This window comes from Sapajus apella, unplaced genomic scaffold, assembly GCF_009761245.1.
Source record: "Sapajus apella isolate SASKATOON/1434 unplaced genomic scaffold, GSC_monkey_1.0 scaffold69, whole genome shotgun sequence".
NCBI classification, from domain to species: domain Eukaryota; kingdom Metazoa; phylum Chordata; class Mammalia; order Primates; family Cebidae; genus Sapajus; species Sapajus apella.
Window position 1 is genome coordinate 656,975 of NW_022437009.1, and position 23,142 is coordinate 680,116.

The window sequence follows — 23,142 nt, forward strand, 5'->3', positions numbered from 1 at the left end:
CGGTTTCCAAGACATTTCCTCATTAATTAGTTAATCAATAATTTTTTTTGAGACCAAGTTTCCCTCTTGTTGCCCAGGCTAGAGTGCAGTGGTGCAATCTCAACTCACTGCAACCTTCACCTCCCAGGTTCAAGCAATTTTCTCACTTCGGCCTCCCGAGTAGCTGGGATTAGTGGCGCACACCACCACGCCAGACTAATTTTTGTATTTTTAGTAGAGACAGGGATGCTCCATGTTGGCCAGGCTGTTCTCCAACTCCTGACCTCAGGTGATCTACGCACCTGGGCCTCCCAAAGTGCTGGGATTACAGGTGTGAGCCACTGTGCCACGTGGCCGCAGCATGCACCTTCTTATGGACAGTTTCTTTCTGGATCCTTCCTAAGCTTCTGATTTCTAATCCTTCCTAACCCAGCTCACTGCTCCAATCCTGCGCCCTCCATTCTGCCTCACTTTCTCCTTTCCTGATGCCCTCTCTTTCCCGCAATCAGTCCCGGCCTCAGATTCCCAGCGCTTCAGGTTCCAGTGTTCCTTGGGTCCCCCCTCTCCCCTGATCCTCTCTGATTGGGGTGGGTGTGAGCTGGAATTAAAGCCAGCCTTGACTGGAGTCCTGGGACTGGATTCTGCATTGTGCTCCGCTGTGTCATTGCACCTTCTCGTTTCTGCTTTCTGCTGCCTCATCCTCTTCATGCGCTAACCGCGCCAGCGGATGGGAACCCCGCCAGCGGATGAGAACCCCGCCAGCGGATGGGAACCCCGCCAGCGGATGGCAACCCCGCCAGCGATGGGGACCCGCCCGTGAAGCGCGCTCCTTCCCGCTGCTGTTTCTCCATCTCCATCTCTCCGTCTTCTGCTCCTGGCCTTTCCTGGCACGGGCCGAGCTCTGAGCTCTTGCCCTTTTCTAGGGTGCCATCCGTCTCCTCGTCAGCCGGGGGCAGTGGGCATGGGCTTGTCCTCTGGCTGCTGGGGCCTGGGCCGCCCGGGTCAGTGTGGCGGGGCCGACAGTGCAGTTCCCGCCCCAGTGTGGTGTCGGCGGGTGAAGCCTGGTAGGCTGGTGTGGGTGCCCCCCGGAGGCTGGTGCGGCGCCCCCCAGAGGCTGGTGTTCGTGCCCACTGGAGGCTGGTGCGGCGCCCCTCGGAGGCTGGTGTAGGTGCTGCCCGGAGGCTGGTGTGGGTGCCCCCTGGAGGCTGGTGTGGGTTCTGCCCGGAGGTTGGTGCAGTGCCCCCTGGAGGCTGGTGTGGGTTCTGCCCGGAGGCTGGTGTTCGTGCCCCCTGGAGGCTGGTGTGGGCGCCCCCTGGAGGCTGGTGTGGGTTCTCCCCGGAGGTTGGTGTGGCGCCCCTTGGAGGCTGGTGTGCCTGCCGCCCAGAGGCTGGTGTTCGTGCCCCCTGGAGGCTGGTGTGGGCGTCCCCTGGAGGCTGGTGTTCGTGCCCCCTGGAGGCTGGTGTGGGTGCCCCCTGGAGGCTGGTGTGGGTGCCCCCTGGAGGTTGGTGCGGCGCCCCATGGAGGTTGGTGTGTGTGCCGCCCGGAGGCTGGTGCGGCGCCCCCTGGAGGCTGGAGCGAAGGTTAAGGTGCCCAGCGCCCTGCCCCGGGCTTCCTGGCTGCCTCGCTGCTGCCCCCTCCCGGGGCTGCGGGGCGGCGTTCCACTGGCTGCATCTTCTCGCGAGGCGCCTTTGATTCTCTGGAAGTTTGCGGAGCAGCCGCCGAGGCCTCTGCTGCCCAGGTCGCTGTGTTCCCCGCGGGGGCTAGCCTGGCTCTCGCCTCAGGCCGCCCACCTCTCTCCAGCCGACGCAGCCTCTCCCTTCCCGCTGCGGGAGGAGGCGATGGAGCGACTTCCAGGCTCAGGGCAGCCGCCAATCCCCCAGCAGCCGGCGGGGCGGAGGAGAAAGACCCCAGGAAGCAGAAGGCCCCGCCGGCAGGAGGGCCGCCCGGGGCTGCGCCACGTTTCCTGCCCGCGAGCAGCTGCGGGTCGCTCCCTGCCGTGCTGCTGCCGTAAAGCTCTAAGGCTCTCGGGCCTGCAGGCAGGGGCACTCCTCCTCACTGTGTCTGCACACTCGGGGCCAGGCGTTTTCCGTATTCTTAAACAGGAGGCTTCGCTCAACGGAACCACTCTTACGGATTGTCGCCCGCTGGTAATGAGAACATAAGAACGATACGGAAAACGAGAATATTTATGAACCCGTTCCAAACTTAGGAGGGATCAAGTAGGGAGGAAAAACAAACGCATCCACCCACCTCTGTTCACAAGAGTGTGCTTTACCCAATCGGTGTAAGTTATACATAACTTATGAAAAAAACGTTTCTTAAATCTAGAAAACAAAACAAGGAGGGTGGGCGCGGTGGCTCATGCCTGTGACCCCAGCACTATGGGAGTCCCCGGCGTGGGGAGGGGATCACCTGAAATCAGAAGCCTTCAACCAGCCTGGCCGACAAGGTGAAACCCCATCTCTACTAAAAATACAAAAATTACCTCGGTGTGGTGGTGAGTGCCTGCAGTCCCAGCTACTTGGAAGGCTGAGGCAGGAGAATCGCTTTAACTCAGGAGGTGGAGGTTGCGCCACTGGACTCCAGCCTGGTTGACAGAGTGAGACTCCATCTCAAAATAAAATAAAATAAAATAAAAAGTAATAAATCAACAGTGTTTTAACTACACGTTATCGTTATAAAGACATTATCTTAATTTTATGGATATTTTGTTTTGCTTCATCTCGCTTAGCAGTTTTTTGAACACTTAAGTTTCCTTATTAGAGTTCTAGAAAATTTTTAGTTTACTTATTTTTATTTTTATTTTTGAGATAGTGTCTCACTTTGTCACCCAGGCTAGAGTGCAGTGGTATAATTTTGGCTCACTGCAAACTCTTGCTCCCGGTTCAAGCAATTGTCATGCCTCGGCCTCCCTGGTAGCTGGGATTGCAGGCATGCACCACCATGCCTGGCTAATTTTCATATTTTTAGTAGACTTGGGGTTTCACCGTGTCGGCCAGGCTTGTCTCGAACCCCTGACCATAGTGATCTGCCTGCCTTGGCCTCCCAAAGTGCTGGGATTACAGGCATGAGCCACTGGACCTGGGCCTTTGATTTTTTTTTTTAAATTTATTTTTAATGTATTGAGGGGGTGCATGTGTGAGTTTCTACCATGCCTATATCACATAGTGGTGAAGCCTGGGTAGTTCATTGTTATGAGTAATCAGAAACCTGTGTTCAAGAGGACTTGGTAGGGTTTTTTCCATGAAAAGCAAATTTGGGAGCTAGGCATGGTGGCTCACAGCTGTAATCCCAGCGCTTTGGGAGGCTGAGGTGGATGGCAGATCATGAGGTCATGAGTTGGAGACCAGCTTGGCCAACATGGTGAAACCCTGTCTCAACTGCCACTAATTAGCTGGGCATGGTGGTGGGCACCTTTAGTCCCAGCTACTTGGGAGGCTGAGGCAGGAAAATCACTTGAACCCAGGATACAGAGGATGCAGTGAGCAGAGATGGCGCCACTGCACTCCAGCTTAGGTGACAGAGTGAGATTCCATCTTAAAAAAAAAAAAAAAGAAAATCTGAATTTGGACTGTTGCTGATTACAGATATTTTTAGAGACGAATTCAAAACAGTAAATGTGGATGATGGAATCAATAGTTATGATGAAAATCTGCTGAACATTCCCGATTCACAAGGAAATGTAGTTACTAGTCTTATGTGCAGCATTTTAAGAGAGTAACCAGAATCCTGACTGACGGCATCACATCAGGACCACCAGACTTTTATAAATTTCATATAATCCTCCGAATACATTAATAACTTATTTTGTTGTTCTTTTTTGAGATGGAGTCTTGCTCTGTTGCCCAGGGTGGAGTGCAATGACAGCATCTCAGCTTACTGCAACCTCCACCTCCTGGGTTCAAGAAGTTCTCCTGTCTCAGCCTCCCAAGTAGCTGGGACTACAGGCATATGCCACCATGCCAGGCTAATTTTTGTACTCTTTTTGTTTTTGTGATGGAGTTTCACTCTTGTTGCCCAAGCTGGAGTGCAATGGGCATGATCTCAGACCACTGCAAACTCCGCCTCTTGGGATCAAGTGATTCTCCTGTTTCAACTTCCCAAGTAGCTGGGATTACAGGTGCCTGACACCACGCCCGGCTAATTTTTGTATTGTTAGTAGAGATGGGGTTTCACCGTGTTGGTCAGGCTGGTCTTGAACTCCTGATCTCAGTTGATCTACCTGTCTTCATCTCTCAGCATGCTGGGATTACAGGAGTGAGTGACCATGCCCAGACATCAATAACATGTTCATACAAATAGAACTTTAGCAGATATTTAGCATAACAATCAAACTTGTAAATCATAACATATTCAATTTGTATAAATGTATAAAATTTTTGGAACATGTGTATCAACAACACACCCATTAATATAACTGAGATGAGATCTAATGTCACCTCATTAGACGATTCCCTCCCACGCAGTATCACCACATTTGACCATGCCCACCCATACAATCTACCAACTAAATTGAATCATTTAATGTCTTAACGAGATGAGAGACACATTCTTTAGACTCCCTGAGGGACCCAGCTGAAAAATCCCAAGGTTAATTTTAAGCCAAAAAGACTCAATTTAGGAGTTTGATGCTGTAGAAACCCCTCAAAGATGACAAATTTGAAAACACTTGATCAAAACAAAATCACAGGTCACTTTTTTTTTTAATTTTATTTTTTTATTGCATTTTAGGTTTTGGGGTACATGTGAAGAACATGCAAGATTGTTGCATAGGTACACACATGGCAGTGTGGTGTGCTGCCTTCCTCCCCATCACCTATATCTGGCATTCCTCCCCATGCTCTCTCTCCCCAACTCCCCATCCCCCGCTGTCCCTCCCCTATTTCCCCCTCTCGACAGACCCTAGTGTGTGATGCTCCCCTCCCTGTGTCCATGTGTTCTCATTGTTCAACACCCGCCTATGAGTGAGAACATGTGGTGTTTGATTTTTTGTTCTTGTGTCAGTTTGCTGAGAATGATAGTTTCCAGGTTCATCCATGACACAGGTCACTATTAGAAGAATATTCATTTACCTAGAGACTTCAAAAGCAATACAGAAAGTTCCATGGATACAAAAACCTTAGCCCTTTATATACATATCACACACACACACACACACACACACACACACACACATATACATACATACATACATATATATGCACAGAGTCTTGCTCTGTCACCAGGCTGGAGTGCAGTGGGATAACCTCAGCTCACTGCAACCTCTGCATCCATGGTTCAAGCAATTCTCCTTCCTCAGCCTCCTGAGTAGTCAGGACCACAGACGAGCACCACCACACCCAGCTAATTTTTGTACCTTTAGTAGAGATGGGGTTTCACCATGTTGGCCAGGATGGTCTCAATCTCTTGACCTCGTGATCCACCCACTTCAGCCTCCCAAAGTGCTGGGATTACAGGCATGAGCCACCACACCCAGCAAAACCTTAACTCTTTTAAAGCTCAGTTTTGCTAAGTAATCAAAAAGGGTACTTGAATTTCATCAGACAAAGGAGGAGTGTGTACAGCTTATGGGTGTACACACATGATGACATTGGTCATATCTCCATTGGCCACATGATTATACATTAGAATGGCATCTTTAGTGACCAGAAAGCCAGTGTTATAGAAGGTATAGGAGGCACTCTTGGACTTGAGACAAGAACGTTGTTGTGTAGAAATGGCACTGATTGTGTTAAAATTATTCTCCATGGGCCAGAGAATACATAGCATGGCCTTTAGAATGAGATGGGCTTTGATTGGATGCAAGGTCTCAAAACTTACTAGCTGAGTCACATCGGACAAAGTGCTTCATCATTCTGAGACTCAGTTTTTTTGTTTGTTTGTTTCTTGAAATGGAGTTTTGCTCTTGTTGCCCAGGCTGGAGTGCAATGGCATGATAGTTCACTGCAACCTCCGCCTCCCAGGTTTAAGTGATTCTCCTGCCTCAGCCTCTTGAATAGCTGGAATTACAGTGATGTGCCACCATGCCTGGCCAATTTTGTATTTTTAGTAGAGATGGGGTTTCTCCTTGTTGGTCAGGCTGGTCTCTAACTCCTGACCTCAGGTGATCCACCCACCTTAGCCTCCCAAAGTGCTGAGATTACAAGCATTAGCCACCGTGCCCGTTCTAAATAACATGTTTTTAAAAGTCACATTGTCCTACAATATCCATTGCTCTTGCATATTTAGGAAATTGAGTTTTTCTTTTTTTTGTTAAAACATGCTGAGATATGGGAAATAGGATTCAAAATGTGCAGGAGTGTTTTAGACACAGTTTGAGGTTTCCAAAAGATTTTGTGCTGGGAAGGCTGCTTGCTACAAGCTCCCAAAGCCCTGGAAGGACATAGTATTCATCCTCCCTCAGCAGAGGTCGTGAGGTGAGAAGCCCTGGGGAGCACCCGAGCCTTGGGCTTTTAGCATAGAGTGTTCAGGCCTTTGTAGTTTGAACCTGCGACACAGAGAGATCACGGGTCTCTGGCTTTCTGTGACCTTTGCCTTCCTTGCCAAAAGAAAATGTGACTTTCCAAAGCAAGAAACTTGAGGGTATGGGTCATCCCAGCCCTGGCATCTACCCAGAACATGAGAAGGAAGGAACAGTGGTCCTCCAGCGACGTCACAGGGCTGGCACAGGTGGTCACTGCCCTGTGTGGATCACCCAGCTGTGTTGGGCAACGTGAACCCCATCTGCAGGAATGCGAGGAAGAAAATACAAAAGTCTTTACGTGAGCACTGAGAAGGCAGATGCAGCAGAAACCTCCAGGAGGTAACTACTCAGTTTTGGACCTGTGGTGGAGAGAGAGCATATTGGTGATCATGTGTACTTATACTCTAGGGTCGCCAGGTGGCACTGTGACCTTGTCTGTGGCTCTGAAAAGGACGATTTGGAAGGAGTTTATCACAGCTAATATTTAACAAGCCCCTACTATTTGCCAAATTACTCACCCCTGGCAACAACCTAAGGAGCTGGGGACTCTTATTATATATTTTTTATAGAGAAGGACATGAAGACATAAAGACATGAATTATCTTGCTCACATCACTCAGCTAATGAGTGGTAGAGGCCGAATAGAACCCAAACAGTGTGGCTGCAGAGGCCACATGCACTGATTGAACAAGTGTTTGTTGAGCACCTGCCATGCACAGGGCCTTGTGGATTAAACACAGTTATGATTAATAATATAACAATGACAAATCACTGACACTTTTTAGATGTAAGATTTTCTTTTTTGTAGGTTTTAGGCACAGAACTGTGTGTCCAATAATAGTGAAATTGATTCCACAGAAATGACAGAAATGACGATACATATAAATGAGTTGGGTGTTTTAGAATCCTTGACAGAAACTGAATGAGGAATGAAATAGTTTCCATTTCACACAAAAGAAAATTCAGGTGAAGACGGGTAAATTAATTTGGCATAGCATGAAGTAGAAATTCAAAGTACAAGAATTTGAACTTGGTTCTGACCTTTTCTGTGGCCCCCATGCTCTTGACAACTATAGACTCAAGCATCACCTTGTTTTTCCACTCATTCAAGAAACTTTTTAAAAATTTAATTATCTAATGGGTTGGCCCTCATCATGAGCTTCTGTTCCCATTCTGCAGGTGGTGAAGCCCTCTATTGTTCTGACCCCACAATTCCTGTCCCATGACCAGGGCCAACTCACCAAGGAGCTGCAGCAGCATGTAAAGTCAGTGCCATCCCTCATGCAAGTACCTGAGGAAGGTGAGTGAGTGCAGACAGACGGGGCCTGGCGCCCTGGAACAGTTCCTGGTCTCGGCTGCCCCACGTCTCACAGGGGGCCATGCTGGGGGGAGCGTAGGCAGTCACAGTACTGGCTTTTTCCTCCTTTTTCCTTCCATGCAAGTAGCTTAGGGATGGAGTAGAGTAGTTGAATTATTTGGGTAAAAACCACTGTATTGGTCAGGAAGTCAAAAAGAATCATTGCTGGCATGTTAACCTAAAGAAAAACAACCAGATAAGTGTCCAGCAGTACTTCAAAAGGCCATTTATTATCCTGCAACATTTAGGCAGGGAGTTGTGGCTCATGCCTGTAATCCCAGCACTTCAGGAGGCTGAGTCAAGTGAATCACCTGAGGTCAGGAGTTCAGAACCAGCCTGACCAACATGGAGAAACCTTGCCTCTACTAAAAACACAAATTTAGCCGGGTATGGTGGCATGTGGCTGTAGTCTCAGCTACTCGGGAGGCTGAGGCAGGAGAATCGCTTGGACCTGGGAGTCGGAGGTTGAAGTGAGCCAAGATTGCACCACAGCACTCCAGCCTGGGTGACAGAGGGAGAGTCTGTCTTTAAAAAAAAAAAAATTATTTTGCAAAATTTGAAACAGAAATCAAAATCAGCAGCTTCTAAATTATTTTTAATATGATTCGTAATTAGAAGAACATTTTATATTACATATATAGTTCTATATTTTTGAATCAAATAATTAATAATATCACATTTATTTTACAAGTAATACTTTTTAAATTCTGCTTCATTTGTTTTGAATGCTCTGTGCCATCTACAGAAAGTCCAATAGTAATAATTAAATTATTCATTAAATTAAACATTATCTTGTCATTTAAAATGATTTTATAAATGATCTTTTGTTTTTGACATTATATGTGTGTATATATGTATGTACATATATTTACATATATATATGTTTACATATATATAAATATATATATATTTACATATATATTTATATATATAAAAATATATATGTATGTATATTTTTTTCCTTTTGAAAGAGTGTCTTGCTCTGTCACCCAGGCTGGAGTGTAGTGGCATGATCTTGGCTCACTGCAATCCCCGCCTCCCAGGTTCAAGTGATTCTTCTGCCTCAGCCTCCCAAGTAGCTGGAACTAGAGGTGCATGCCACCACACCTGGCTAATTTTTGTATTTTTAGTAGAGACGGGGGTTTCACCATATTGACCAGGCTGGTCTCAACCTCCTGATTTCATGATCCACCCGCCTTGGCCTCCCAAAGTTCTGGGAATACAAGCATGACCCATCGTGACAGGCCAAGATAAAAAATTTTTAACAATATGCTATTAAGAGAAAAACACTAGATATGAAAGAGTATTCATAGTTTTCTCCTATCTGTTTAAAAATAAAGATTGAAAGAATACATATGCAAGTAAGTTTACTTTTCTGGTAATAATTTGCTGCATTGTCTGAATATTGACAATCACTGTGCATTATGAAGTTACATGGCTGATATAAAGTACTCACTGTGTGCGCCAGACCCTGGGCTCAGTGCTCTACATGCATTTTTATTTCATTTCATTCTGTCCACAACCTGAAGTAGTATAACCAACTCATTTTACAGAATTGAAACGGAGGCTCAGAGAATGAAAGTTAAATGCCTGAGGTTGCAGTTAATAAGAGGCAGAGCTGGAACTGAAGCTTATGTGTGTCCTACAACCAGTTTATGTTCTGATGGTAGGCTAGCCTGCTTCACAGAGCATGGAGTAGATAGTGTGTGCCTGCTAGGATGGACCAGGTATCACTGTAGGCAATAAACAGGCCCCCAACATGGAAATGTACAACACTGAAGACTCTTTTCCCACTCACGCTGCACATCCTCCATGGCGCTCCTGGGCCCTGTGCTCCACATCCCCTCATCTGCCACCCGAATAAAGGAGCAGCCTCTATATGGGACCTATCAGCGGCTCTAATATATGAAGGAAAGGGTGGCCAGTCTGAATGGCTTCCAGCTCTTTTGACTCGAGGTGACACACTTCACTTCCACTCACATCTCCTGAGTCAAAGCAAATCCCATAACTACCTCCACCTTCAAGGGGCCCAGAGGAGAACCTGAAATACTCAGTGGACTCCGCTAGGGCTACCATACAGTGTCAGCCTGTGTGGGGGACTGTGGAGGGGCAGAGGAGGAGAGTGGAGAATTGATAGGAAATGACAGCAGGACTGAGTCACCTCTGATTTGCTTTATCCTCAGCCAGGTGGAGTTTGTCCCAGAGCTGCACAAAATCAGCAGCAGCATGATCAAACAGGGTAAACCTCAGAAAAAGGAGTTTGTTCAGTTGTGATCAGCAGTGAACTCAGAATCAGCTGAGTGGCATTGCGTCAGTAAATCTCTGATTGCCTCAGTTACCCCATATGATAGTGGTGAAGATGGGAGCATTGCAAGAGTTGATTTGTAAGGCTATCAGGAGTGGGAACATTCAGCATTTTATTTCCTTTAAGTTAAATCAGGTGCTATCTTTCCTGTAAGTCCCCTGTTTCAGATTTTACAGGTGAGAGTGCTCAGATTAGGGCTGGAGGTCATGAAATATTGGCTCCCACACCAACAGTTCCCCTGTGTCGTGCATGCATTCTGTGCACTTTCCTGTGCTAAGCACTGTCCCAGAACATCGTGGGGCCTGATTCTTCCTCCTTGTTCCAGTGGCCCTGGAACATTCAAGTGCCCATTCAATGACCAGGACACAGAGGTCTTAGAGGGATGCTCTGTGAGGCCCCAGGTGCTAGCCACTGCCCTGCCAAAGTGTGAGGCAAGGGACAGGGCATCGTCTGTGGAAGCAGTGGTCAGCCAGGACTGGTGACTCTACTTGGTGGACAGATGATCCCACACCTGCCATCTCTGATGGATCCACTGCCTCTGTGCCTGTTTGTCCTGCCGATGGTCCAGTGGCTGTCTCAGCATCCCAGCCTAGGCCTAATGCCACTGAAGACAGACCTGGCCCCTGGGGACCCAGGAGACCTACAGGACTCACTCAGCTGTCCCCAGGAGTCCCCAGACCCTCATTGATATCAAGGACCTAGGACCCCTAACCTGTGGCTCTCCATCATCAGCCATAAATGATGATTTGCTGCTGTTATGATCATCACTGCCTTTAGTGCCAAGGGCCTTCCCAGGTGCCAGCTCTGGAAGGAAAGGTGTCCTTGTGATGTGATGACACCCAGTACATGGGTGCTCAGCACGTTGCTTCCCCCTCTCCTCACACAGCCTTTGACACAGGCATTGACACTCCCATTGTGTGGAAGGAAACCAGCCCAGCGTCACACAGCTGGTCCCAAATCTAAGGTGTGTGGCTGTGCCTCCACGAGGGACCTGCCTGCAAGGGAGGTTGACCCTGGCTTTGGGTAGCCTTTCCTGGGCTACATGAATTACCTCCCCAAACTCTGCTCACATCTCCTTCCTTGCCCTGTCTCTGCTTGGGCTATAATCAAAGTGACCCCAGCAACCCTTCATGGACGTCATGGTACTCTCTGCCATTCACTTTTGGGCTAATCTGACTTCAACACCCACTTACTTGGTCTCTCCTTTCACAACCAAGACAACCCAAATCTGGGGCTCTTTATGCAGGTGACAGCATACGAATAGAATTGAATGCCATATCACTGTTTCATTTTGCTTGTGTCTCAGGGTTGTTTTTCTATAAAGGCATTTGTAGCAAGAATAGAATATTTGCAGTTTACAGTAACTTTATATCATAGTAAACTGTAAAGACACTGAAAGCAGTGATTTTCAGCTGCGAGAGGCCTGAGTGAGTTTGAGCACACTGTGTGATCAGGCAGAAGCAGGCCTTTGGGAAGTGTAGCTGAGGACGGGGCTAGGAAAGATGATGGACAGTGGGGGTCTGATCTGGTCACCAAACCTCTGAGTCCTGCCCACCTGCCTGGCACTCCCCACCCATCGCTCATGATCTGCTAAATCCTCTGGGTATTGTGGCCAAATCCCCCAGGAGAGAGGCTCATGAACTTTGTCTCTTGAAATGCACAGATTCCGTGGCCATCCCTGGGAAGTCAACCATGAGAGTCAACTTGGTTTTCTCCTCCTCATTAGGGTTCAGAATTAAAAGTCCACCTTCACAGGCAGTAAGATAATATAGATAAGTGACAACATCACCCTGTTTCAGATGTTAACATGGCTAAGTGGGTTAGGGGTGATTTGAGACCACACAACCTTGTGCCACAAAGTGGAATTCCTGGGCTAGAGGGAGACATTTGATTGTCATGTTATGATCTTATCACTGAGTATAAAAGCAGTCTTGTTTCATTTTGGATTCTTATAAACATAAGAAAGAATGTTTATGTTTATGTTTCTTATGTTTGTATGCTTTGAATTGCCAAGCATATAATAATTTTTGGATAGCTTTTAATCATTGACTTCTAGCACAATTCTATGATCAGAAACATGCTGCGTGATTGGATTTCTCTGAAATATGCTGAGATTTGCTTGATGAACAAGATAATTGCGTTTAATTTTTGTAAATGTACCATGCATGCATGCTTAAAATGAATGTTGCTCCACATCCCCTCATCTGCCGTCATCCGAGATACAGGATGATGGACGATGGCTCCATGGATGTGATGGAGATGCTTTATTATTGGGACCTTCTGTATCCTTCTGATGTTTTGTTGCTTAGAATATGAATGGCTGAGAGGGGGCTGTGGAGCTCCTACTCTGCTTGTGTGTGGGGTTCTTCCTGCCATCCTGCCATCATTTGTTTCTTATGTTTTGCAGCCAAGACTGACTGTGAGAAACCCTGGGAGCTCAGGAAGGAAGGAGCCGCTCAGAAGCAGGGACAGGGAGCTGGTGGGAAAGACCAGAAGTGAGGTCTGTGAAGGTTCCAGAGAGGACCTGTCCTTGGAAGTCAAGTAGGGGGCCTGAGATGGGGGAGGGGCATTGGAGGACACAGGTGCTCTGTGGAATGTCCACTGTGAGGTATTATGTTCCGAGGCCTGTGATTGGTGGAGAGGCAGTATAAAGCCCCAGGGTTGCTTAGGCAGCGCCCAAACAGGAGAAGGTTTGGTGGAAACCAGAGCCCTGGTCTCCGTCTAATTGCTCCTGAGCCTCCTGCTTTCTTGCCCCGCATATCCTGTTGCTTCCCTGATAGACTTTCTCCCTGACTTGTAGCTGAACCTCCCACTCTCCCTTGAAGACTTAGTTTAAACCAGATCCTTTCCCGGACTGTTGTCCTCCCCCTCCACCGGGTGCCCAACATTCCCTTTCCCCTCCCTCCCCTTCCCTCCCATCCCCACCCCCTTCCTTCCCCTAGCCCTAAGCCGCTGCCATCTCTGTCCTGGCCGCCTCAGGGCACCCTGAGAAGACGAGGAGATGTGGGTGTGGCGGCTGCTCTTTTGGCTCCTCCTGCTGGAGTTTCTCAGCCATCACTCCACCCTTGTGAGTAGACACTGGACCCTAGTTTCTTCCTTGTTATTGGGCTGTGTCATGTGGCACATTACACAGTGCAGGCCTGTAATTTCAGCGCTTTGGGGGGTTAAGGTAGGCAGATCACCTGAGTCCAGAAGTTCAAGACTAGCCTGGGCATCATAGCCAAACCCCATCCTTAACAAAAGATTCCAAAAATGATGAGTCAGGCCTGGTGTCTCATGGCTGTAGTCTCAGCTACTGGAGAGCCTGAGGTGGGAGGATCACTTGGGCCCAGGAGTTGGAGGTTGCAGTGAGCCGAGATCGCCCACTGCACTCTTGTCTCAAACAAAATGAACCAAAACAAAGTGAAATGTCATCTGAGTTTTGTGTCATCTGGTTTGATGACTTTTTAGGAAATTCTGTGTCATCCCTGTCTTCTGCTCTTGGGGGCTGCCTCTAGGGAGTCTGTGTCCAGTCAGTGTGATGGGAGCTGAGAAGCCCATCAGATGGAGAGGAAAGGGCTGCACCTGCTGGGAGGTTTGCAATGCGGGAGTCACTAGGACTGACAGGACCAGGATGTGAATGACTGTATTGTCCTTTGTTTTGTAAAGTGTGTATGGTGTAGGTCATTGATTGACCCAAAGAAGAAAGGGTCTTCAAGTCCTTGTGTTATCCAAACATAAAGAAATGATGGGCCTGGTGTAGTGGCTCACTCCTATAATTGAGAGGCTGAGGCTGGTGGATTAGTTGAGGTCAGGAGTTCCAGACCAGCCTGACTAACATGGTGAAACCCTGTCTCTACTAAAAATATAGAAATTAGCTGGGCATAGTGGCAGGCACCTGTAATCCCAGCTACTCTAAAGGCTGAGGCAGGAGAATGGCTTGAACCCAGGCGTCAGAGGTTGTAGCGAGCCGAGATTGTGCCATTGCACTCCAGCCTGGCCAACTGAGTGGGACACTGTCGCAAAAAAAAAAAATTTTTTTTTTTTGGTTGGTAGTTTTTCTTTTTTTGAGACACAGTTTCCCTCTTGTCTCCTGGGCTGGAGTGCAATGGTGCGATCTCAGCTCATTGAAACCTCTGCCTCCCTTGTTCAAGTGATTCTGCTGCCTCAGCCTCCTGAGTAGCTGGGATTCCAGGCCCTTGCCACCACACCTGGCTAATTTTTGTATTTTTAGTTGAGACAAGGTTTCGCCATCTTGGCCAGGCTGGTCTGGAACTCCTGAACTCAGGTGATCCGCCGGTTTCAGCATTCTCACAGTGCTAGGATTACAGGCGTGGGCCACTGTGCCTGGCCTTTTTCTGATTTTTTTTAGATCATCAGCTATTATTAGTATTAATGTATTTTATGTGTGGCCTAAGACAACTTTTCTTCTTTTAATATTGCCCAAGGAAGCCATAAAATTGGATATCCCTGCTTTACATCAAGAAAAAAACACACTCTACATTTGGAATGCCTAAAAACACTACCAGCCATGCAAAAACCATGAGACTCATAACTTCCAATCCGTTTTGAAGCAGTGGAATCCCCTGGTGATATCTGAGGGGTGTCGTTTCCTCTTGGAGGAGGTTGATGGTTTCTAAAGATTATTATTATTTACTGAAATATTATAAATGTCATTCACCTTTTAATTATTTGAACTATTATTATTCCAGGCGATCAGGTTTCTACTTGATTATTTGTATCCTGGACATGACTTTCTTGGCATTCGGTGGATGCTTTTCACTACTGTGTTTCTGGGAGTTTCTACAGTTGGCCTTTTCCTCCAAAAAATTATCTTCTGTGTGAGTATACTAACTTCCTGTAAAGGTATACTTGTAATCACAAAGAAGAAATTATTTAAAACAATTCATGATTCTGGACTTTATTATGTATATTCAGTTTTACCAAAAACATCAGGGAAATGATTTATTAGCATAAGAATTATAAAAATATCTGCCATTTACATTATGAAAATTAAATAGGTTGATGTTTGTTTAATAGAATGTCAACAGAGCTTTGGGTCAAACATAAGTTTTTTTTTTTTTAAATCTTTGTGCTCTTTATCAGAAATGGAGTACGAAGTTTTGGCATTTAAGTAGGAAATTCTGTCTAAACTTTTCTGCTTTATAATTCTATTGTGTAGCTGGAAGGAAAGCTTTCACTGTCCTCTCTAATGGTTCACTGCAGAAGTGAACTAACAACAGACAGCTTAACAGGAGAAGAAAAGCATAGGACAGGCATAAACATGGGAGCCAGGCAAAAAATGAGACTGTAAGAAGGGTCAGATGGTTAAAAAGCACCCTCTTTTCAGGGGCGAGGGAGATAGATGGAGGTGGAGGCAATTTAGAGGGGCAGCAAATGAATTTTAAAGGAAATGAAAGAGTCCAAGGATCAAACAGTTGGCCTGAGACAAAGTTCCTCTGAGATCATAGGGACAAGGCGACAAACTGCAGGAAGGTGAAGGGCAGAGCTGCACGGCATCTCATGATGCAGAGAAAGCCCCAGAGAATCTGTTGGAACTGCCCTTCAGAGAATCAGTGAAAAGTGTGTCTGGGCAGGGTCATTTTGAATGACGTCATCAAAGTGCATGTTCCCGGTTGCAGGTGGAGAGGGATCAGTATGTCCAAAGTCTGTACTTGATAGGAATTTGGCTGCTAAGTTGTGCCATCATTTGAGCTTTTTTGTCCATTGGGTAAATTGAGCTCTATATTTTCTCTTGCCTTTCATGACAGTAAAAAATGTGGTTGTCTGGGGGCTGACCCTCCTTCTGAACAATGATCCAAGGAAAAAGCACTCACTAATCCCACAATGCTGTTTTATATTCAAGGGAAGAGGAAGTACGTTTTATTTTTACATTCTAGATAATTACCTACCCTTTGGGACTGCCTTTCATGATACGTAGAAAACAAAATAGATGAGTTATGAAGATATCTAGGCACATTTAACAGTCTCTCCTTTTTTTTTTGGAAACGAAGCCTCACTCTCTGGCCAAGGCTGGAGTGCAGTGGCATAATCTCAGGTCACTGCAACCTCTGCCTTCCAGGTTCCAGTGACTTTCCTGCCCCAGCCTCCCAAGTAGCTGGAATTATAGTGCACCATTATTTCCGGGTAATTTTTGTATTTTTGGTAGAGATGGGATTTCACTATTTTTGCCAGGCAGGTCTTGAACTGTGAACTCAGGTGATCCACCTGCATCAGCCTCCAAAAGTTCTGGGATTACAGGTGTGAGCCACCATGCCCTGCCGCATTTTACAGTCTCTACCCCACTTAGTCCTGAACAGAGAATTGTCGATATAAATTGGGGGAAGTTTTCTTTTTTTTGACAGAATCTGGCTCTGTCACCCAGATTGGAGTATAATGGTGTGATCTTGGTTCACTGCAACCTCTACCTCCTGGATTTAAGTGATTCTCCTGCCTCAGCCTCCATGAGCAGCTGGAACGACAGGCAGTTGCCACCACATCCAGCTAATTTTTGTATTTTTAGTAGAGATGGGGTCTCACCGTGTTTGCCAGGCTGGTCTGAAACTCCCAATCTCAAGTGATCCACCCACCTCGGCCTCTCAAAGTGCTGGGATTACAAGCGTGAGCCACCATGCCTGGGGTGGGGATATTTTTTAAAGTGTCGGTTCTGATTTTAACTCCCAGGTAATACAAATTTCTGGGAGTTAAAATCAGAAAAAACAAATTCTACAAAGAACTTGAAAGATGTTCTTTCAGGCTGGGCGTGGTGGCTTTTTCAGATCGTCTCTTTGCAAGAAAGGGTAAGTTTGACAACTGGGTAAGTTTTGTTTGTTTGTTTTCCTTGCTTTTGGACATAGTCTGCCGGGTCAGGACGTGGATGTATTTTTCTTTCCACAGCTCTGTGCTCAAGCCTTCGAGAGGAAGACGGCTGAGAGGAAGCCTGCCTACAAGAAGCACAGGTAGGTCATTGTAAAGGATTTTTTTTTCTTTTTGAGTCAGAATCTCGCTCTTTCTCTCAGACTGGAGTGCAGTGGTGCAGTCTCAGCTCACTGCAACCTCCAATTCCTGGGTTCAAGCAATTCTCTGCCTCAGCCTCCCGAGTAGCTGGGATTACAAGCATGAACCACTACACCTGACTAATTTTGTAATTTTGGTAGAGACAGAGTTTCTACATGTTGGTCAGGCTGGTCTCAAACTCCCGACCTCAGGTGATCTGCCCACCTCAGCCTCCCAAAGTGCTGGGATTGCAGGCGTGAGCCACCGTGCCCAGTTGTGACGGTCACTTTTAAGGATGTTTTTGTTTTAAGATGAAGCTTTGAGTGTCTAGTAAAGAACATGGTGTTTTAATTCTTCTTCAAGTCAATTCTTTCTCTGTTTTCTAAATGGGAAAGGAAGAGAAAGCAGAGAGTGCCAAAGAGACACATGAGTGAGGAGCCAGTCCAGAAACGCCTGTGCCTGGAGAACGCTTTCTGGAGAGGTAGGAGCTCCCATGAAGACAGCTGCTTAATTTCTGCTGCAAAATCTACACACCCCGCCTCTCCCTTTTGGGGGTGAGGGCTCGGGTGGGGTAATTGTCATATTTCCTGGAAACAGTTCAAGCACTTATGAAGAAAAGAGTTGTCCCATTGGGTGACAGGGCCCCATTTTTCTCAGGCGTCTTAGCTGAATGGCTCTTGGCTGGTCCCCTGTGAGTGGTACAGTTCAGGCCCCTCCACTGACTGTGAACATTGCCCCACCCTGACGTCTTGGTTACTTTTAACTGCGAAGACAAGCCTGCAAGGCAAATGGGCCAGCTCCCCTTCCCACCTTGAGTCAGTGTGAAGGCTTTATTTTTCTTTCATTTGAGAAAAATCCAACAATAACATTTTAAATGGGAGCTGTAAGTGCTGATAAGAACAGAGATTTTTGGGCAATGTCTTCATGGATCAATAAGGCAGTATCATGAGGTCTGCTTTAAGAATCATTTATTTGCACTTTTCGGAACTCCATTCTTTTTGCTGGTTTAAATTGTTTATTGTGAATTATATAACTCCTTTAGTAAGCTAAATATCTGTGTAATCTTACTCCTCTAACATTTAAAGTGTGACCCTAAAACTTTCCAGTTAATTTCTTTCTTTTCTTTTTGTTTGGAAAACCTTGCTCTGTCACCCAGGCTGGAGTACAGTGGTGCGATTCTTGCTCACTGCAACAACCGCCTCCCAGGTTTAAGCAATTCTCCTGCCTCAGCCTCCCAAGTAACTGGGACTACATGCGCCTGCCACTATGCCTGGCAAATTTTTTCATTTTGTATTTTTAGTAGAGACAGAGTTTCACCATGTTGGCCAGGCTTGCCTCTAATTCTTGACCTCAAGTCATCTGCCCACCTTGGCCCTCCAAAGTGCTGGGATTACGAGTGTGAGCCACCACACCCAGCCTCCATTTAATTTCTGTAAATCTGACCTTTTCTCATGAGTATTAGTCTCTTTATATTCATTTCTCTTCATAAATATTGACAATGCCTGGTGAGATATGGAGGATAGATTCACTACGAATCCACAGAATTTTAAATGCCCCTATAGCTTGAAGAAAAGCAGCAGTGCTGCTGCTGTCCTGGGCCTATAAATGTTCTTCCCATCTATGGCTGTTTCTATTTTAATTTGGAGTCTGCGATCACATGATGGGTGATTTCCTTTGATGTGTACTGGGAACCCCTGATTTCAAGCTCATTTCCAGCTGGTTAGAGCCTGACCTGTCCACAGCCTGTTGAGAGTTAAGAATACCCCAGGACCAGGGATCTGCAGTGTCTTCCTCAGGGCTGAGGCCCAGAGGGCTCCAGAGTCCTCTGAGGCATCTGCCAATAAACCCTGTGCCTCTGGTAAGGGACATGAGTGTGGCAAAGAGAGTGAGATGGCAGCGGAGGGCGTGGAGGGTTTCTTATTCGGCACAGAACATGGAAGCCAGATTTAGCGCCATTCCCTTCTCTGGCCCTTAGCAGATTCAGGACCTCATTCGGTTCCCATGAGGAACAGCAGCTGCGTCCCAACTGAAAACACAGAGAAGACAAAGGTAAATGCTGGGGTCATTTTCACTCTGCCTGTATCAGGACACTGTATTCTTTTTCTCCATCACTCTCTCCTGGCCTGGCCTCTGCTCTGTGGGTTCTGTGATATGTTTTCTGTCTGGACTTTTTCAGAAGCAACATCTTCCCCATAAGCTTTCTGGCTTCTCCATTCCCAGCTAGTCATCTTGGGTGGCGCCTCCAGAAGCCGTCAATGCTTAGGGACTGAGGGCTGAAGGGCTTTTACTGTTCTGTTTCCAGAAATAACATGAGGAATGTCACCGACCTCCCCCTCTGTAGGCCTCATGGCCCAGTGAACTCTGACTGATCTCTTTTACTCAAGGTGTTGTGGGATCTATTTCAGAAACATGTGGGGTGTTATTTTGCTGTGATTTTGTTTGTTTTCTTCTATAAGGTAGGTGATTAACATTTGAAATAACTGCTGTATGCCCAGAAGTGATGAAAGTGAAAACTCATTAATCCAATATTCATATGTGCTTTGTGCAGTTTTGAGTGCCCTTCAACAAGGTCAATTCCATAGTTAATCACAGTCCCATTCCTGTTGTAAACTGTGTTGTGTAAAAACCCGCCTTCACCCCGCTTCAGTGGTGCCCTGATCTAATATTCTAAGTGTCAGAGTTTATGTACTTGTAATAGAAAATACAGTATGTCTTGACTGTGAGTTAGTGAAAGTGAATGTAACCGATTACCCACAGCGACGATTCCCAATGAAGGCTTTAATTGATGCTCAGTTATGCTCGTTCTCGTGTGGCCTCTGTACTTACAATAGCTGCTGAGGCTTATGATTACACATGATGGGAACTGTACACTTGAAATTGAACGCATTTCTAAAGCTTGCTTTTTTCAGAATTCATACCTCATTTTCCCATGTACAAAAGTATTATTTATGTCATAATGCACTTAAAATTTGTATAGCCTGGGAATTCAAAGAAATATTCTAGCTGTGCCTAACTGACTTCTGTATGTCGGATTGTTCCATCAGAAAACTTTCTTCCAGTTCCCCTGAATGTCTTCAGGAACCCACATTTCCCTAGAGCCATTTGTGCTCATGGGGGGAACCCCCAGAATGAACAAGACCTTTTGTCAAGAAGGGAAGCAGAGGGGAAATGAGAGGGTCCTGCAGGCAAAGCTGGAATCAACTCCCACTGTGCCTCCTGCAAGCTGTGTGACCCTGGGCACATGCTCTCCTTCCTCGGGGAGCCTCTGTTTTCTTAGATTTGGAGCAGGTGGTCACACTGACTTGCAGAGTTCTGAGAATCAGAGACAGAACATAAAAGGCCTGGGGGACATTCTCCAAAAAGAAGCTGCAACACATGTGTGGACAATGGGCTTTTCATGCCTCTCTTACTCGCTGTTTATCTGATGCAAGGAGCATGCTCTGGTGACGGCGGTGAGGGAGGAATGAGGATAGACATAGGCACTCCCGTGTTGGAAACGTGCTTCTTCCTTACTGCGCTATGACTCTGTCTCCCCTGGGGCAGGTCCCCAGCCTGCCTACATTTGCAGACAGGCATAGTGGCATGTGGAGAAAACAGTTTGTCCCAATTACTTTTCCTCACTCCCCAGCTGTCGGTGGTACTTAGTGGAAGAGTGACTTTATGATACTGATGTGCTATTTTGAAACCCGGAGGATGCAAAGGTGCAAAAAACTAACAGCAACATAAGGTTCAGCCTGTGTTGTTGATGGTGGTTCTGTCCATCAAATTAATACATTTCAAAACACTTCTTCCTTCTGTCTGCAGGTTAACATGGCTGCAGCACAGCATCGTCATTGCTCAGGATTGCCCTACTCCCCCTACCTCATGGCTGATCCTTCAAAGCCACTGATGGCTTGCCAGCCACCTCCTCCATCTGGGTGTCACCTGGGAGCTCAACCATTTCCATCAGCTAAAGGTGTTCTGGGACCTCTGACAAATCCTCAACTCCAGTGTCCTCTAGGACCTCAGCCACCTTCTCCAACTGATAATTTTTGGGGACCACAGACACCTACACATGAATGTTTTCTGGCATCTCTCCCACCTTCTGCAGGCCACGATTTTCTGAGCCCATACACAACTCCACCCGAGTGTCTTCTGACACCTCTACCACCACCTACAGATGATGAGTTTTTGAGACTGCAGACACCTACATATGAGGGTGTTTTGTTACCTCTACCATCCTTAGCCAATGATTTTCTGAGTCCATACACAACTCCACCTGAGTGTCTTCTGACACCTCTACCACCGTCTACAGATGATGAGTTTTCGAGACCACAGACACCTACATATGACGGTGTTCTGTTACCTCTACCGCTCTTAGCTAATGATTTTCTGAGTCCATACACAACTCCACCTGAGTGTCTTCTGACACCTCTACCACCATCTACAGATGATGAGTTTTAGAAACCACAGACACCTACACATGAGGGTCTTCTGTTCCCTCTACTTCCCTTAGCCAATGATTTTCTGAGTCCATACACAGCTCCACCCGACTGTCTTTGGGCACCTCTACCACCTTCTGTAGATGATAATCTTTGGAGATCACAGACACCACCATTCGAGTGTCTTCTGGCACCTCTACCACCGTCTCCAGATGATAGTCATTGGAGACCAAAGACACCACCATTCGAGTGTCTTCTGGCGCCTCTACCACCTTCTCCAGATGATAATCTTTGGAGACCACGGACACCACCATTCGAGTGTCTTCTGGCACCTCTACCACTTTCTCCAGATGATAACCGTTGGAGACCATGAACCCCACCACTGGAGTGTCTTCTGGCACCTCTACCACATTCTCTAGATGATAGTCTTTGGAGACCACTGACCCCACTGTTCCAGTGTCTTCTGCTACATATACCATCGTCTCCAGCTGACGATTTTCTGAAACCACATACACCATCCATCCAGTGTTCTCTGGGTCCTCAACCACTTTCTCTAACTGATAATTTTTTGAGATTACAGGTAGCGCCACCATTTGAGTGTCCTCTCCAGCCTCAACTACCTATTTCAATAGAGTATCTTCTGGTATCTCTTCACCTTCTTGATGATTTTCTGAGACCACAGACACCTCTACCTGAGTGTACTCTAGTACCTCTACCTCTGTATTCAGCTGAAGATTTTCCAAGACCCAACTCACCTCAATCTGAGTGTCTTCTGGTATCTCTACCACCGTCGCCAGCTGAAGATGTTCTAAGACCTCACACACGTCCACTTGAGTGTTCTCTGATATCTCTACCACTATCTCAAGTTGAAGACTTTCTGAGACCACACACCTCTCCACCCGAGTGTACTCTGTTACCTCTACCACCATCTCAAGCTGAAGATTTTCTGAGACCACACACACCTCCACCCAAGTGTAATCTGTTACCTGTACCACCTTCTTCAGCTAATGATTTTCTGAGGCCACAGGCAACTCCACCACTTGAGTGTTTTCTGGAACCTCAACCTCCTATTTCACTCATGTGTCCTCTGGGACTTCAACCACCTACTTCACTTGAATGTCCTGTGCCACTTCAATCATCTTCTCCAAGTGAAGATTCTCTGAGACCACAGTCACCTCCTCCAGTCAAGTGCTCTCTGGTACCTCCATCATCTTCTCCAGCTGGTGATCTTCTGAAACCACAGACACTTCCAGCAATTGAGTGTCCTTTGGGACCTCCTTCATGTCTTCCAGCTGTTTGTTTTGTGGGATCTCCACCATCTCCTCGAGCTGCATCTCCTATGGGACTTTATCCACCTCATCCACCTGTCTGTCCTGCTGTACCTCAGCCACCTGATCCTATCTGTCCTGGGGAACCCCATCCACCTCATCCCTCTGTGTGTCCTGGGGGACCCAATCCACTTCATTCCCCTGTGTGTCCTGGGGGACCTCATCCACCTCATTGCCCTGTGTGTCCTGGGGGACCCCATCCACCTCATTGCCCTGAGTGTCCTGGGGAACCCCATCCACCTCATCCCTCTGTGTGTCCTGGGGGACCTCATCCACCTCATCATCCTGTGTGTCCTGGGTTACCCCATCCACCT

The 23,142-nt window shown here is 46.9% G+C and overlaps 1 protein-coding gene across 1 annotated transcript; it reads left to right on the plus strand.

The window, feature by feature from the left end:
- The first annotated feature begins 744 nt into the window (after window positions 1-744).
- On the plus strand, window positions 745-21,897 carry LOC116531200. The gene is given in 8 exon segments (XM_032249922.1): window positions 745-1,043; window positions 1,412-1,986; window positions 7,602-7,720; window positions 7,722-7,886; window positions 16,981-17,042; window positions 17,475-17,560; window positions 19,055-19,128; window positions 20,884-21,897. Coding segments are annotated over 8 exon segments (2,019 nt in total). The 3' UTR covers window positions 21,523-21,897.
- Window positions 21,898-23,142: the final 1,245 nt, after the last annotated feature.